The 14,434-nt window shown below is 38.2% G+C and overlaps 2 protein-coding genes across 5 annotated transcripts; one reads left to right on the top strand and one right to left on the bottom strand.

Moving 5' to 3' along the window:
* Positions 1 to 587: 587 nt before the first annotated feature.
* LOC108033505 (gustatory and pheromone receptor 33a) lies at positions 588 to 3,467 on the bottom strand. Its single transcript, XM_044094232.2, has 5 exons — positions 3,357 to 3,467; positions 2,858 to 3,294; positions 2,106 to 2,501; positions 739 to 1,204; positions 588 to 684 (listed from the first exon to the last, which is right to left on the bottom strand). Exons 1-5 carry the CDS (start codon positions 3,384 to 3,386, stop codon positions 598 to 600), a joined length of 1,416 nt encoding a protein of 471 aa, XP_043950167.1. The 5' UTR covers positions 3,387 to 3,467; the 3' UTR covers positions 588 to 597.
* On the top strand, positions 1,096 to 13,843 carry LOC108033543 (protein rhomboid). Of its 4 annotated transcripts, none has more exons than XM_050885303.1 (4): positions 1,096 to 1,181; positions 12,497 to 12,640; positions 13,176 to 13,355; positions 13,424 to 13,843. In XM_050885303.1, exons 2-4 carry the CDS (start codon positions 12,527 to 12,529, stop codon positions 13,643 to 13,645), a joined length of 516 nt encoding a protein of 171 aa, XP_050741260.1. In that variant the 5' UTR covers positions 1,096 to 1,181; positions 12,497 to 12,526; the 3' UTR covers positions 13,646 to 13,843. The 4 variants fall into 4 exon arrangements, 3 of the variants coding, with proteins under 3 accessions (XP_050741260.1, XP_016963377.1, XP_050741261.1); XR_006368323.2 differs by lacking the exon at positions 1,096 to 1,181 and adding an exon at positions 10,318 to 10,620 and having other exon boundaries at positions 13,186 to 13,355; positions 13,424 to 13,566; XM_017107888.3 differs by lacking the exon at positions 1,096 to 1,181 and adding an exon at positions 10,335 to 10,620 and having other exon boundaries at positions 13,424 to 13,836.
* Positions 13,844 to 14,434: the final 591 nt, after the last annotated feature.

The following is a 14,434-nucleotide window of genomic DNA, read 5'->3' as shown; positions in this document are numbered from 1 at the left end:
TGACTGGCAAATCGGGTTTTCAATTGACATTTGATAGAAATTGCGTTAGTAACCCCCGCGCCTCCCTCCGCTCCTGGCGTCCTTCACGGCGAGCCCAAAGTGCCGACTGATGCGATTATCGCGGGGCTCAGCAGAAGCCTCCGTGCCGCAGTGGATTTTTTCAGCACTTCGTTTTGGTTACTCTCAGAAATTGTCTTTGGATGAGTGATTTATAAGGTGCCATTTGAGGGGAAAACGACGGAAATGGGCTGAAAACTTGGGTGGCGTCCGTATGTTATTTAACTGTCTTTTAAATTGCGAACTGTAAGCTTTGACTTTACAATCTGTTAATGAGCAACACTTTTTTTCGGTTCTTCTATCATTTTACTTACAAATAAAACATTGCTTTGTGTTCAAAACATTTATTTTATTTAAATATGATATGTTTTTCACAGAGTAAGCCACGTAAATACTGTAACAATAATAACAAAAACTTTATATCTGCAATATATTTTGTTAGAATTTTCATCATAAGGGTGCTTTCTCTCCGACTTTAAATGATGGTGAAAAGTTACTTTTAAAAAAGTAATTAATTGGGTTAACCTTTGGCTGAACCCTTCATGACATCAACCCCTCGTTGCGCAGAATTGCAGTCATGTCGAACTGCAGCAGGACAATCAAGTACGACGTGGCTGCACTCACAGTCTGCAAAATGAAATTAATGAATGTTGTGAGTTAAGGCCTGTGCTGAAAACTCACCGAGAAGATGAAAGTGTAGTCCAGGGCAAAAAGGCCAATGCCATTGAACTGGAAAAAGCCCTCCCAGTGCAGGAACTGCAGTGTAAACGATTTCATTTTGTTGTAGAAGAGGTCGTTGCTCAGCATAAAGGCCGGTTTCTTCTGCATTATCTCATGGACTATCATCGCAGACTGCTTGGAGTGATTGTTGGCGTTGCAGCACAGTCGGAGCACGATGTATGCGACCACCATTGTGGTGAAGCTCCAGATCACATACAAATGGGTCATGTAATCCAGCAGACGGCTTTTTCCGCTCACAACAAAGTTGACCTTGGTCTCCAGGAAAATCCCGAAAATGCTCACCACGAAGCAGGCCGCCATATAGGGTACGCACTGCGGACCGAACTCGCCATTTGTTATCACACTGAGCGAGAGGATTTTGTCATGGAGCTTAAAGAGATCTGGTAAGTTGCCCTCCGAAGATGATCTATAACATTTTACGATATATAAGTTCAATGTTTGCATCTTAGGTAATGGTTGCAGACGTTATAATGATTTCAGTCAGATGTTGAGAACCAGTGCAGAAGACGCTGACCCGATAAAGTTTATATCCTTTTACTTGTAGGCATTGCATTTTTAAAATCGTTTTTTTAGCTCTCAACACAAAAAGGCCAGAAATCTAGTAATTTATAGTAGCTTGAGTACATAAAGAATTGCACTTGAATAAGCCTGAATAGTTGAAGGAAAGTTTTGAATCTCCTAAAAGAAAATGTTATCACCTGTTGACAAATGAATAAATAATTGTCTCTAGTTCTCATAGTCTCAAGTTCAGCTTAAATCAAAATACTGAAAAAAGCCCCTAAAGCAACGACTTTAAGCATTAATCAAAACTTGTCATACCCATTACTTGTAGGAAAAGGGTATACTGAATGCGGCGCAAAGTATGTAACAAGTATGTAACCCATTTTCAAAAAGGATTGCTATTATTTTTTGGTTAAGTTTTGTGAGTTTAAATAAAGTAAAAGTAGGTGGGTAATGATCTTGGGAACTGGGCCATAGTGTTGGGACAAAGGATGCAGATTCTCGGATTTTCTGGGCGGCGCACTATACCCGGCCAACATGCTAAAACCCGTTCTGCGCCCACATTTTTAAATATTTTAAAATGTAAATACCCTTCCTCATGCCAACAATTATTCAGATCGGACCAATCATTTAAATGTTACAGCCAAGTATAATTATTGGGAAATTCAATTAAGATTTTAGGGGCGCTGTAGGCTAGGCTCGCAATCCCTGGCTTAGTGACGGGTATCTAATAGTCGAGGGCATAGACTTAAGCGTTTTGGCTCTTTTCTCATGAAACCATATCCGCCAAATTGTTTTCCCCTTACCCTGTGTTTTCGGCAATGGTGGCATTGTCATAATCAAAATCATCCTCATCGTTGCTGGTGTCCATTTCGTCCTCGTCGTCCTTTTGTTGGCCCACTTGACGTTTCAATTCGCCGGCCAACTTGGACTCATTGCCGAATGTCGTCCTACCGTCCATGGCCGTAATCGGCGTTACGGTTTTCCGCTCCTTTTTCCCCTCACTCTCGATGTCGAACACGGTGAGCGGGGCGTGGCGGTGCCGCGCCTCCTGGTTAATCTTCTCGAACAGAGTGTTAATCTGCTCGAAGCGCTGCGAGATGACCGACACATGATAGATGAACTCGCCCTGGATGATGCTGCCGGCCAAGTACGGGAAACTGGACACCATGAAGGGTATGAAGGCGAAGTTGCCAAAGGTCCTAGACGGGAGAGAAATAGATTAAAATTTGCTTGAGGGTACTCTTTGGAGTATAAGGTATTCCTACAGGTGTGTAAGTAATTCGAATTAGTTTTGACTGGGATTACTTTTTATGACTTTGTTCAATATTTTCTTATTAAACAAAGACGAGTGTATTCAAATTTACAAGTGCAGTCGTTTTGATGTTGAACATTTTTTATAAAAAATAAATATTTTTAAGATCGTTTAGGTTCCCTAAATTCCACAGCATGATATAGATGACTTTTGACTTACTGAGCACCATCTACTTAAATTATGTTAGATCTTGTACTTGCACCCATGCACATGCGACTTCAAAATAAAATACTTTCAACTCACAGATACAATGCTCTGACGTCGTAGTACAAAGCAAAGGTGAAAACGCAGAAGAGGAAAAGCCAGGTGAAGTGGTATGCCACGCTGTGTTTTACCGCGGTGACCTTCACCTTATCCATTTCCGCCACTCGCTGACACTTCTGGATGACAGCGTCGATGGCATTTAGTCGCTCGTCGAACTGCTGGAAGAACTCCTTGCGACGATAAAGACTCATCAGGGTGATTGTTAGATAAAGGAAGGCTCCCAAGTGCATGAAGAGGTTGTTGCTCAATTTGCAAACACTATTGCAAGCATCCAAGAAGCAGAGTCCAAAAGCATGACTCAAGTTGATTAAAAGGTAGCAAATCACGTAAAAGACAGGCACAATAACCATCATGGCATAGTCGAGAATGAAATTGGTTTCCGACTGCTGGCGATTGAGGGGTATAAGGCCTATAAGCTAAGGAGTAAAAATCAGTTGATTAGATCTCTAAAAAGTAACTATGTTATATTCAGACTTACCATTGAAAACCAGTTCATAAGTTGAATCATTTCGACGGCCTTATTTCCACTTCGATATTTGGTAACTTTTCCCTTTCAGTTCTCTGCTCGTACTGCCTGTTGGCTGTTCTATTGGAACTCCAAAGGGGTTAACATTTACCTTATGTACTCACCCGATTGTTGGCATAATGAAAACGCTTATACGCAGTGGCAGGAACGTGTAATGTGCATATGGTTAAGATAAATATCTTTGGAGGGGAGCCTAGAATGCTTTTAGCTTATTAAATGTGAACTGAACTGTACACAAAGAGAAATGAGCGGTTAACTAAAGAGCTGTACGCATGTGAATGAATATATACTATTGCATTTAACTAACTACTAACTACTTTAGCATGTAACTAAATTACGGAATGACAAGATAATGTTTGTTTTTAATAAATAAAATTAAAGAATAACATTCCCTAATACCGAAATACACCTTAATAAAGTCGATCTATTCTCAATATTTTTCTGAGTGCTTTAACCATTGATCCCGATAACTTATTGATTAATAACATTATGTGTGTTGGCTGGTCTACACTTAAGGTTGTTGGTGGAAATATAAGCTGAATGTATTTTAATAAAATATGCTAAGGACTTTTGAAATAAAAAGAACTATAGCTGTAACAGCATTAGTTTTTATCTGGAAAACCGCTGTATGCCTCCTTTTGTTCTTGATCTATTTTGTAATGAATAAAATTTATTTTCAAATGGTTTTAAACTCTATAGCTGGTCAAGAACACTGAAAAAAAAAACACTAAAAAATAATTACATGTTTTTTAAATAAAACAATTTTTGTTCGATTAAAGAAAACATTATAAAGTAAATATATTTAACCATTCCAAAGATATAGAATAATGACTGAGCGCAACTTTTTCGAAAAAGTGTCAAAAATGCCATATTGTGATAACTCTGGTAAAATTCAAAATTTCGCAAAACCGTTCAAATGAATATTCTGTTTTGTCGTTGTGAACTGGAAATGCAAATAAGATCGATGAAAATCGAACTTTCGGAACAGGGGTGGCACGCTTTGCAGATTTTGAGTCATTTTTAATTAAACAAGAAAGGAAGCTAACTTCGGCAAAGCGAAGTTTGTATAGCCTTGCGGTTATAATAAATAATCAACGTTAGTGACACCATGTGAAATTTTTAATGATTGTTGCTGGCCTCAGTGATAATAAAAAAAAATAATTTCATTATTTCTCTGACCGCTTTTTTTGACAGCTATATGTTAGACTCGGCCTGTTTTTATAAATTTTAATTCAAAATTCTTGAAAATATAAAAAATGATATTCCCAATATTATAGAATAATATGTTATAAAGCACCGAAACTATAATTTGTTTCATATTATTTATATAGTCGTTTAGAACTTATCAAAAAATGTTATTTTCTAGCGTAGGAAACACCAAATATATAATTATTTTTTTTTAAGATATAGGCTAGTTTCGACTTACATACTACCTGTAATAAAAATAAGACTTTTGAGAAAGTTTCAGCCAGATAGCTTCAAAACTGAGGGTCTAGCTTGCGAAGAAACGGACGGACATGGCAAATTCGACTAGTCTAGTGATGCTGATCAAGAATATATACATAAACGTTATGGGTCGGAAACGTCTCCTTCACTGCGCTGTAAACTTCTGACTGAAATCATTATACCTTCGCAAGGGTATAAAAATATCTAATAAGAATTTTGTCTGATCTAACTACTGTTGCGTAGTTTTGTGGATTCAAGTAAGCAATGAAATTCTTTTCATTTTGAAGAGAAAGGTGATATCGCTTTTTATCGCTTAACATCTTCCAAGCCGTAATTTTAATGACATAAAGTTTTATATATCAAAAGTTGACTAATCTCAAGGGCTATAAGATTTCAATTTTAAAAGATCTTTTGATTGTATTTTGAAAAATAGTCAAAAAGTGGTTTAAAAAAAACTTTTTGATCATAACTGTTAATCTGTTATATTCTGACAGTTTCAGTAAAAGAAGAGTACTAAAAAAAATTTAATAATCTTTTCAGAAACATAGAGCACGTCCCTTTAGATTTTAAATTTTGCGGATATATAGTAGTTGTCTTCGCACACTCCCTGGTGCGCTTCGCCACTGTGTGTACTCCACGTGTGTAATTTCCCAGGGTAAAGTTTACCCGTGATGCGATTTCCTTTTCTCCCCTGGCTTTTGTGTTGGATCCTTGAAATCTAATAATTTCCACATATTTTCCCCGTATTTTACTTGCTAATTAAACAATTATAAGTTAGTGCCGCCTAACACTAAATTAACAACTAAGACAACACCCGCCACAACACTTCCCCCCGCCCCTCGAAGAGTGCCAGCCAGCTAGGACGGTTCTCGCCCGAGAAAACCAATTAAAAGCAAAGCCCTTCCTGGCAGGAATAACTGGCGACGAGGGATGCAGAAAGGTGGGGCAAATCGGGCCAAAGCCATGAGATGATAAAATGCAAATTTCCCCTGAGTGGGTAGGCAGCAGGGGTGGGAAAATGGGAATCGGCTTGGGCAAAGGGACTTACAACAGTTACAACTAAAACAAGACGGCAATGGCAAAGTGTTAGGTTTTTGCCGCCTGCCGGATGCCTTTTGGCCTCTTAGTTAATAATTGAGTTTGCATCGGAGGCACGCACAACCAACACTCACGCACTCACACATTCTCAGTAGAGGACTGCCAGAGGAGGGAGGGATTTTCTTGGAAGGGGACAAACGTCCTTCGCTTCTTACTTATGCCCGTGCACGCCCAATAGACCGCAGAACCCGTGGGCTGTGCCCTATATATCCTAGAGATGGGCGAGTTATTGGCACGCTACTACGTTGCTTAATCATTTATGCGTTCTGTATTTCGTATTTCCACGCATCAAGTTTAAGTAAAGTTGCACACACGTTCAAGAATACTTTTTATAACACCTGCTTAACAACCAATCAACCTAAAGTACGAATCCTAAAAAGTTTTTTTCGTTGTAAAATTAGTCATGCGAAAAGGAGGCCAGAAATTAATGTTGAAATATCATGTGACATATTTGATTAAAGGTGTTTAAATGTTATTTACATATTCTTAAATCCAGATTATACAAAAAACACTCAATCGACTAGCAAGACAGAGTCATTATATTATACAAACCTCGCATTTATTTTAGCTATGAGTAAAAAACCACTTTTTTAACTTGTAACAAAAAAATGCATTATTTAAAAAATGTTTATAAAATGTAATAAATTTAGATTATTTAATAACTATATTTCCCACTCAAACTTTCTTTGCCAAATTTGTATTTTAGTTATAATTGTCCGGTGAAAGATGGTGCTTTATCCAGTTTATTACCATCCCTAGCTCGAGAACACATGCTAGCCAATGAAACGAAGCTAGTTAATACTTGCCTTTGGAGAACGTCGTTATTCGCTCAGCGTCTTATCATCTTAGGCTTTTCCGTGAAAGTCTTTTAAAAAGCGTCTGAGTCGTTGCATGCAAATTTGATGCCCACATTAGATTAGTTTATTGTAGTGCTCAGTAGTGATTGTTATTGCCGTTGGTGTCCGTAATAAAAGCACCCACGATTGCAGGCAAAGTCTCTATGGGAAATGCTTCCACCGCGCTTTATAGCCGGCAATCCGTTGAGATTCCTTGGGGCTTCTTGGATTTACCCGATTTCGGTTGCTTTACTTTACTTTGCATTCGCTCCCTTTGGCGGTATCAATAAAATTGCGGTCATAAACTGTGACCGTAATGGCGCTCAGTCTCTGCCACGCCCCTTTTTTCCGGCCCGGAGCAAGTCGCTCAATCATGTGGCACACTCACTTGCCTCGCTCGCAATTTCTCCCCACTTATTTTGGTCTTCCCTTTTTGTATTTTGCTGCCATGTAATGAGCTTGTTTGCCCAAGATTTTGGCCCGAAGATTTGCCTAAACGTTTTTTCCTCCTTCAGTTGGCTGCGAGGAAATTTAGCATTTCGGATTTGGGTGCTGCTAAAGTGGAACATCTTGGTCCTGTTTGAGGGGTACTCACCAAGTGGGCAGGGACCGAGATTATGTTAGGCCTGGGGTTGGCTGGCGTGCTAAAGCTCCTCATTTGGTGAGTTATTCTTCAGCACAACATTTTTTAGAGCTTAATATCTTAAATTTTCAATAAGTAAATAATAATAATAATAATAACAAAAGTGTTCTTTACTTGTGAATATAAATAATAATTAATCACAGAACATAAGTCTAATGCTATTATCTTGTGAAAAGTCTAGGATAGCCAACGTTTTTTTAATTATCAAAAATTTCGTTTGTCATAAAATTTAAGTGGCATTAAATTTCATACCCCACTTTCTCTTTAAAGGATTGTCTAGGACAGACCCTGGATCATATCATTTTCCGTTTGGCTAGGTTCATGTAAGCCAGGAGCCAACAAATAAAGGCCAGACATATCAGTCGCATCAGGATAACTTTCGTGTCCGGCTTAGCCAACTTTACAGCTTTACATTGGCCTTGCCGCATTTGTCAATTTGATGTTTTGGGAGCATCTCCTGCTTTTGTGACACGTAGTCGTTGACTGTTAATGACTTTCAGCAACTCAACCAGTCAGAGAAGTTTATGACTAACACTTAGATAAATTCACTCATGTACAGTTAAGGATAAGCAACTAGAGTTTTTTAAAATTATTTTATATATATATATATATCAGTACTTACAATTTCTTAATAGACTTTAAAGTTATTATGTTTTAGACTTAAAACTTATTTCTAAGGACGAGCAACATAAAATATTTACGAGGATACGGAAGAGTTTAAAGAATCTCTTTTGTGGACTTATACTTTCCACTGGAATGCTATTCTTTTTTGAAACGGATCAAAAACGTATTTTATTTTTTGATACCATATAGTACTCCTAGGAATTTGACCGTGGCTGTATGATGTGCCAAGTGTGTGTTTCCTCGTTTATGTGTTTTATTTATCTTAGTTCAACGTTGCGTCAAACTTAACTAGCCAAACAATTATTTCCAACGCTTTTGTGCTCTCCCCTTCCCCTCCTGCAGTTCTATTTCGCATTGCTGCTATCTCTTTCACTTCCGCCCAGAAGCCAAAAGTGCTCCTTATTGCTTGTTACATAAATATTTCATTAAAAGCCATTCATAACCAAGCATTCGGTGTTGACAGCCACCTCCCACCATCAACGCCCACCACGTGTCCAGCCGAAAGAGCGCGGCGGAGAAAGAGACGGCTGCAGGCGAACGAAAGAGACGGGCAGAGCACGGAGAAAGAGAGGGAAAGCTTTTCACCACATTACAGTGTAAACAAGTCGCTGGCGAGTTGGAATTGTTGCTGCAACTTCTGTGCAAAACGGCTCGCTCTGAAATGTCAAATGCCAAGGATGAGGCTGGGCCAAGTTAAATTCGAGCTACAAGTTGGTTGAAAATTAAAGTGTGTGGCGGTTGGCCGCAGGCGAAAGTTCATCAGCTTATGGATTCCAGCAGGCATCGTTAGGTCCGTATCATTACTGATTCCAGCTCTTGTCTAAATCTATTTCATTGTGTATGATTAATCATTATTTTCCAATCCTCGTGAAACTATCTGAGTCTTCATTATTCCCTTAAAAAATTTAAGATTTTAGAAAATGAGATTGTACTTATTATCTTAAATTTTATACTTATAACCGTTTTCGTCTCGGAAACTGTATATGCTAAAAAGTTGGAACTAGGCATGTAGATTCCTATCCCGTACGAATAACGCAAAACTTTTCTTAAGGGTGGGTATAGTACTTAAATGTTTTTCGCTTTTTTTATTATTTGTATTAATGTACAAAATTTAAAAAATCATTCTCCCAAAAAGTATCTTTTTTTAGTTCGGCGACCGATCATTCGGAAATTTGGCACACTATTTCAGTACCTAAATATAATATCGAATTGTTTGGCTTAAGACTCGTTTTTAATTTTAAAATTTTACCAAATCCAAAAAATAAAATAAAGAACTCGACGTACTTAACTTTGGCCACATTTTAACTAATAAACAATTTTTGTTTTTTTTCTGATGATCCTGTAACGAGTAATGCTGTTCACCGCGAAACCTCTTTTCTCGGAGGCGCTCACACGGCTCACTTATTTCTTTTTTCGGTGAAAATGTGTGTACTTTGTTATGCTAATAAAATATCCTATCTGACATGACACTAATTGATGTCTCTTTATGACATTCCAAATATATTTAAACTTTCAAAACTTTCAAATATATTTTCCAGACCATAATTTTTTTCTATATAATCAACAATTATGTATTTAAAAAAAAAACGACAAAAACAAGAAAGAAAACTAACATCGGCCGTAAGTTCATATGCACTTGCACTTGAACCATGTTGAAAGCTGGTCATCGGATTTTAAGAAATGATGTGTCGCACGACGCGTATTCTCAGTAGGAAATGAGCTAGGTTAATTACCGGGGCATTATTCCCCACCGTGACTAATTGAAATCCCAAAATTGTTTGTGTGAAATCTTCTTAGTTTTTGCGATATTTTTTGATTATATATTGCGACAATCAAACGCAGCAGATTTTTAATTCTGCGGCTTTATATAGTATTTGCCCAAGCACCCTTTCCTGGTGCGCGCTCGGCACTACTTGGACTCCCATACTGATATTCATTGCATTTGTTAACAGTAAAAATTAAAAAAGTACTGTAACAACGAAGCTTTAGTTTTTGTACGTTATTTTGCTCTTTAACATTCCGATTGTTTCTATGGCATTAGCTAACCAACCATTTGAAAATTAATTATTCGAAATTCAGAAACACTAAATATTGGACGCTAGTCAAGACCTGAACCCCAGCTAGCCCAAAAGCATGCTTCGTGAGGTTCTGCAACCACTTCGATGGCGCACATTCGATCCACACACGTACGTAGCCATCAGCCAGCGCGATTCGGCTGAGTCGGATGGATCGGTACGGATCGTGGGGTTTTGGAAGAACAATCACCCACCCGGCCTAGTCGCGCGTTCAACGTTCGGCGCATCGGTTGTTGCCGCCTTCAAATCACATTATGTCTGCCCAACTGGAGAGCAACAATGCCAGTGAAGACAACAACAATAGCGCTAAGGATGTCAGACTCCTGCTGCTGCCAGAGACGTCTTCGGACGGCAATCCGGCGAGTGTCACTTCGCGCTGCGAACTGCAAAAGAATTTCATTGATGACCTGACACTCACGGTTGACGTGGGCCATGTGGGGAGGAAGCGAGTGTGGCGCGTGCCCTGGTTTATTTTGCTGCTGTGTTTTATGCAGGTTCGATTTTATGCAGTTGCTCCGCTTGTTCGATTGTCCCATTTTTGTTATTTGTGCCCAGCCGACAACGTCGCGTATGAGTGATGCGTGTGTTTAATTCGGAAAATCATATTTGAGCGCTGAAAAGCTCTCAATAGATAAGCAAATACGTAGGCTAATAAATTACCTGTGAAGATGTCAAAGGTGAAACTATTTGTGGTGCCTTTAAAAAAACATTTTGATTGCCACAAGTTCAATTATGTGTTCCGTGTCAAGTGCCTGCTGATCAGCTGATAAATGAATTCGATTTTTTCAAAATATGCTCCAAACATTGTTTTTATGTGCCCCAAAAACCACAGTTCAGTAACTGATTTAGTTAATTGCCCAATATAATATAATAATTTCACACATAATCATAACAAAATAATAAAAATAACAAACACAATGCTTTAAATTTGAGTAAACTTATGTAAATTTCCCTTAAAAGTGGCAAAGTAATGTGTGCGTCTATAGTAAACTTTTGCTGCTGATAAGCTCCTAGTTTGCTTTTATTTTGTACTAAACGAACTGACCACAGTGATCCCAAAGTTTTCTGTTTATCACCCCACATCTTAGTAATGCCTTTTCACTTGATTTGTTTAAAACAAAAAAATTCGTTTGTTTTGGTTTGGTTCACCCGTGGATGGTGCCATTGTGTGAGTGCTCTATAAATGATTGCTCGTCGAATCATATGAATTTTAATTCACTGGAAGCATTGTTCAATACTTTATGAGTGTAAATTGTTTGTGGCTCGGCCTAGGATAAACATGTTTGATAGATCGGATTTAATTGGATATTTATTGATTTTTAAGCAAGGTATTTATTTTTTCACTATGGGTACTACATACACGCATTTAACTAGTATATTAACTCGCAGTGAATCAAAACTTAAGTTGATTAAGTGGTTAAAACGCCTTGGTCCCTTTGGTTAGATGTTGAAGTTAGTTCTTTGCAATCCCCGTGTTCTACCACTTGAATGCTGATTGGCTCCTGGCCAACACCGCTGCCCAACAAAGTCCCACAAGTGTGACCCATTTAGAGACTTACTCATTAATTGATACCCTTCTGCACACACCTGGAATACTCACTCGGCACACTCAGTAATGCAGATCGGTGATCGGTAAGGTCTTATTGTTACACCCAACCCACAACTCCGCGATGATTGCACAATCGAACGCGTCGCTGGTCCGATTGCTATATTGCCATTTTAGTCATCGAATCGATCGAATGCCGCAACTTGCAGCTCTGGCATTTGTCATATTTGGTGGGATCGGGATGCATGTTGCACCGATTTGGTGTCGCAGCCGTGTTTTTGCGGCTGCTGTCAACTCATGCGGCGCGCATTGTGCGGCATCTCAACCCAACACTCGCACTCCTCAGTGGGCCAAGTGTCGATCGATTGAGCGAAAGTGACAGTCAGTTGCCATGACACTGTTCAGCAAAGTTGAGGGGGCTTGGCCCCGATTGTCTAGAAATTCGTTTGAATTTCGTTAATAATGAATAATCTGAATTTTTTTTAAATGAGTCAGTTACAATCTCATATTGACTCCAACAAAAATACTTTTCAACACTTTTTTTGAAGTTCGAAATAAAAACATATGTGAACCATAACATTATACCAATATTAATTACTTTCTCCAGAGTTTGCCGCATCGTATTTATTTTTTTTTACTTTTAGAACCGTATTTAACCGTTTATCGGAATAAAATGTTTCATCATATATTATCGGAATAATAATTTATCGGAATAAAATATTTCTTCATATATAAAATCAAGCAGAAAGCTTGCTTCAAGTACCTTGTAGCTTAGTGTCACGTAATTAAAGGTATTCCCTGTGTCTTTTCTTACACGTTACCAGATATCACTGCACTGGATTGCTAATGAGTGCATGCAGAGAAGACTGATCTTTAAGTCGGAGTGGACTGGCGAGTACTGGCGATTACTGACCTACATGCTGCTTCATTCCGATTACTGGCACCTCACCCTTAACATTTGTCTACAGGTGAGCGTCTAAACTCGGTCTTGTTTATAAATAAACGGCTATAAAATATAAAAAAGTTATGCTTATATAGTATTGTTTATTTTCTAAGATAGATTTGTATTTTTAGAATTTTTTAAAAAGAATTTGATTAGTATTTAGTAACAAATACTTTCAAATCAAGATTTAAATTTTTATTAAATTGATCATACTTTTTGTATGTTGAACTATGATTAATTCAAAAAAACATGCTCTAAAAGTGAATTGACAGCGCCAAGATACTGCCCAAATGTTACACTGCTATAAGCATATTCATCAGCAACCAAATCCGAAATAAAAATGTAACTTTTTCCAAGCATTTGCGAGCGGGTAAGGAATTTGCCCCCTTCTGAGGTATAAAGTCTAATCATTTTAAAGAATGTTTGAGTTAAAAAATATATGTTTGGTATAAATTATAAACAACAAAATATTTTATTTTACCGTGTTTTTCTGCTACCGTCACCGTCGTGTCCACCTGTCGTTGCATTCTGTTGCTAAGAAAGGTTAATGTCTCTGTCAGTGTTTTATAGGTATCTGCCTCGAAATGGAGCAGGGTCACTGTCGCCTGGCCGCGGTCTATATTGTGGGTGGCGCCGCCGGTTCGTTGGCCAACGCCTGGCTGAAGCCCCATCTCCTCCTGATGGGGGCCTCCGCCGGGGTCTACGCCATGCTGGGAAGTCATGTGCCACACCTGGTTCTGGTCAGTCAGCTGGAAACCGCAGTTTAATTTTGATTTAATGCTTACACGTTTCCCGCTTTGTCAAATAGAACTTTTCGCAACTGTCGCACCGCTATGCCCGCATCGCCTCCCTGTGCATTTTGTTCCTCAGCGATGTGGGTTTCACATCATACCACTTTTGCCACAATCACAATCGCAGCCCGCGGATCAGTCTGGAGGCCCATATCGGAGGGGGCGTGGCCGGAATCTTGTGCGGTTTTGTCGTCTACAAACGGGTCCGGCCGTCAATTCAAAGAGCCAGTTACTTTTAGTCTCAAAAAAGATAGCTAGATTAATGTTGTATGGCTTACGTTTTAAAATAGTATATTACAAGGTAGGATAAGAAAAAATAAATGCAATTAATGTTCTCGAAAAAAATGGGCAAATAGTTTTGGTTTGCCATTATACTGAACGTGTGAAAAAACAAAAAACATAATATTTGAACATATATATAACAAAACAGCGAATATAAATAATGTTTTTGTGATTGAAAATCTTTATTAATTGATTTGACTCGTTATTATTCTGACAATCAAGCAATCCTCAATGGTAGTCAGCAATTATTCCGCTTATTTTTTATGGGCCGTCCCTATTGTTTGGTCACAAATCCGTTGTAAACTTATTATTCTTTCTGTTGGTCATGCATACTTTCGGTGTTATGAATTAACATTTATTTTACACCTCATATAAGGGTGGGCAGTGTTTTATTGCTGGTTCTTATGTGCTGTTCACTCGCCACTCGATTAGTTGACCTACACTTGTTAACTGAATGGCGTCTCTATTGAACTATTTGATTACTCATCAAGTGGTTTCAGCTAATTAATGCTTTTAGAGACGGGAATGTGGAATTTAAAGTAAGAGATTTCATAAATATTCCATATCTAATTTCGATTTGCAATTAAATCCAAAACCATTCGTGGAATTTCTCCCCCAAACATTGCGATGGGCATGTGTGTGTGCTATTTATGACTTGCAATTAGTTATTTGGAAATTAGTTTGAAACAAGGTTGACACTCAATAAATAATCATAAACGTTTTACCAACTTTATTCTTGTTATTTA

Source organism: Drosophila biarmipes, chromosome 2L (assembly GCF_025231255.1).
Source record: "Drosophila biarmipes strain raj3 chromosome 2L, RU_DBia_V1.1, whole genome shotgun sequence".
Taxonomy (NCBI): domain Eukaryota; kingdom Metazoa; phylum Arthropoda; class Insecta; order Diptera; family Drosophilidae; genus Drosophila; species Drosophila biarmipes.
Note: the sequence above shows the minus strand (reverse complement) of the source record. Positions and strands in the feature narration are given on the sequence as shown.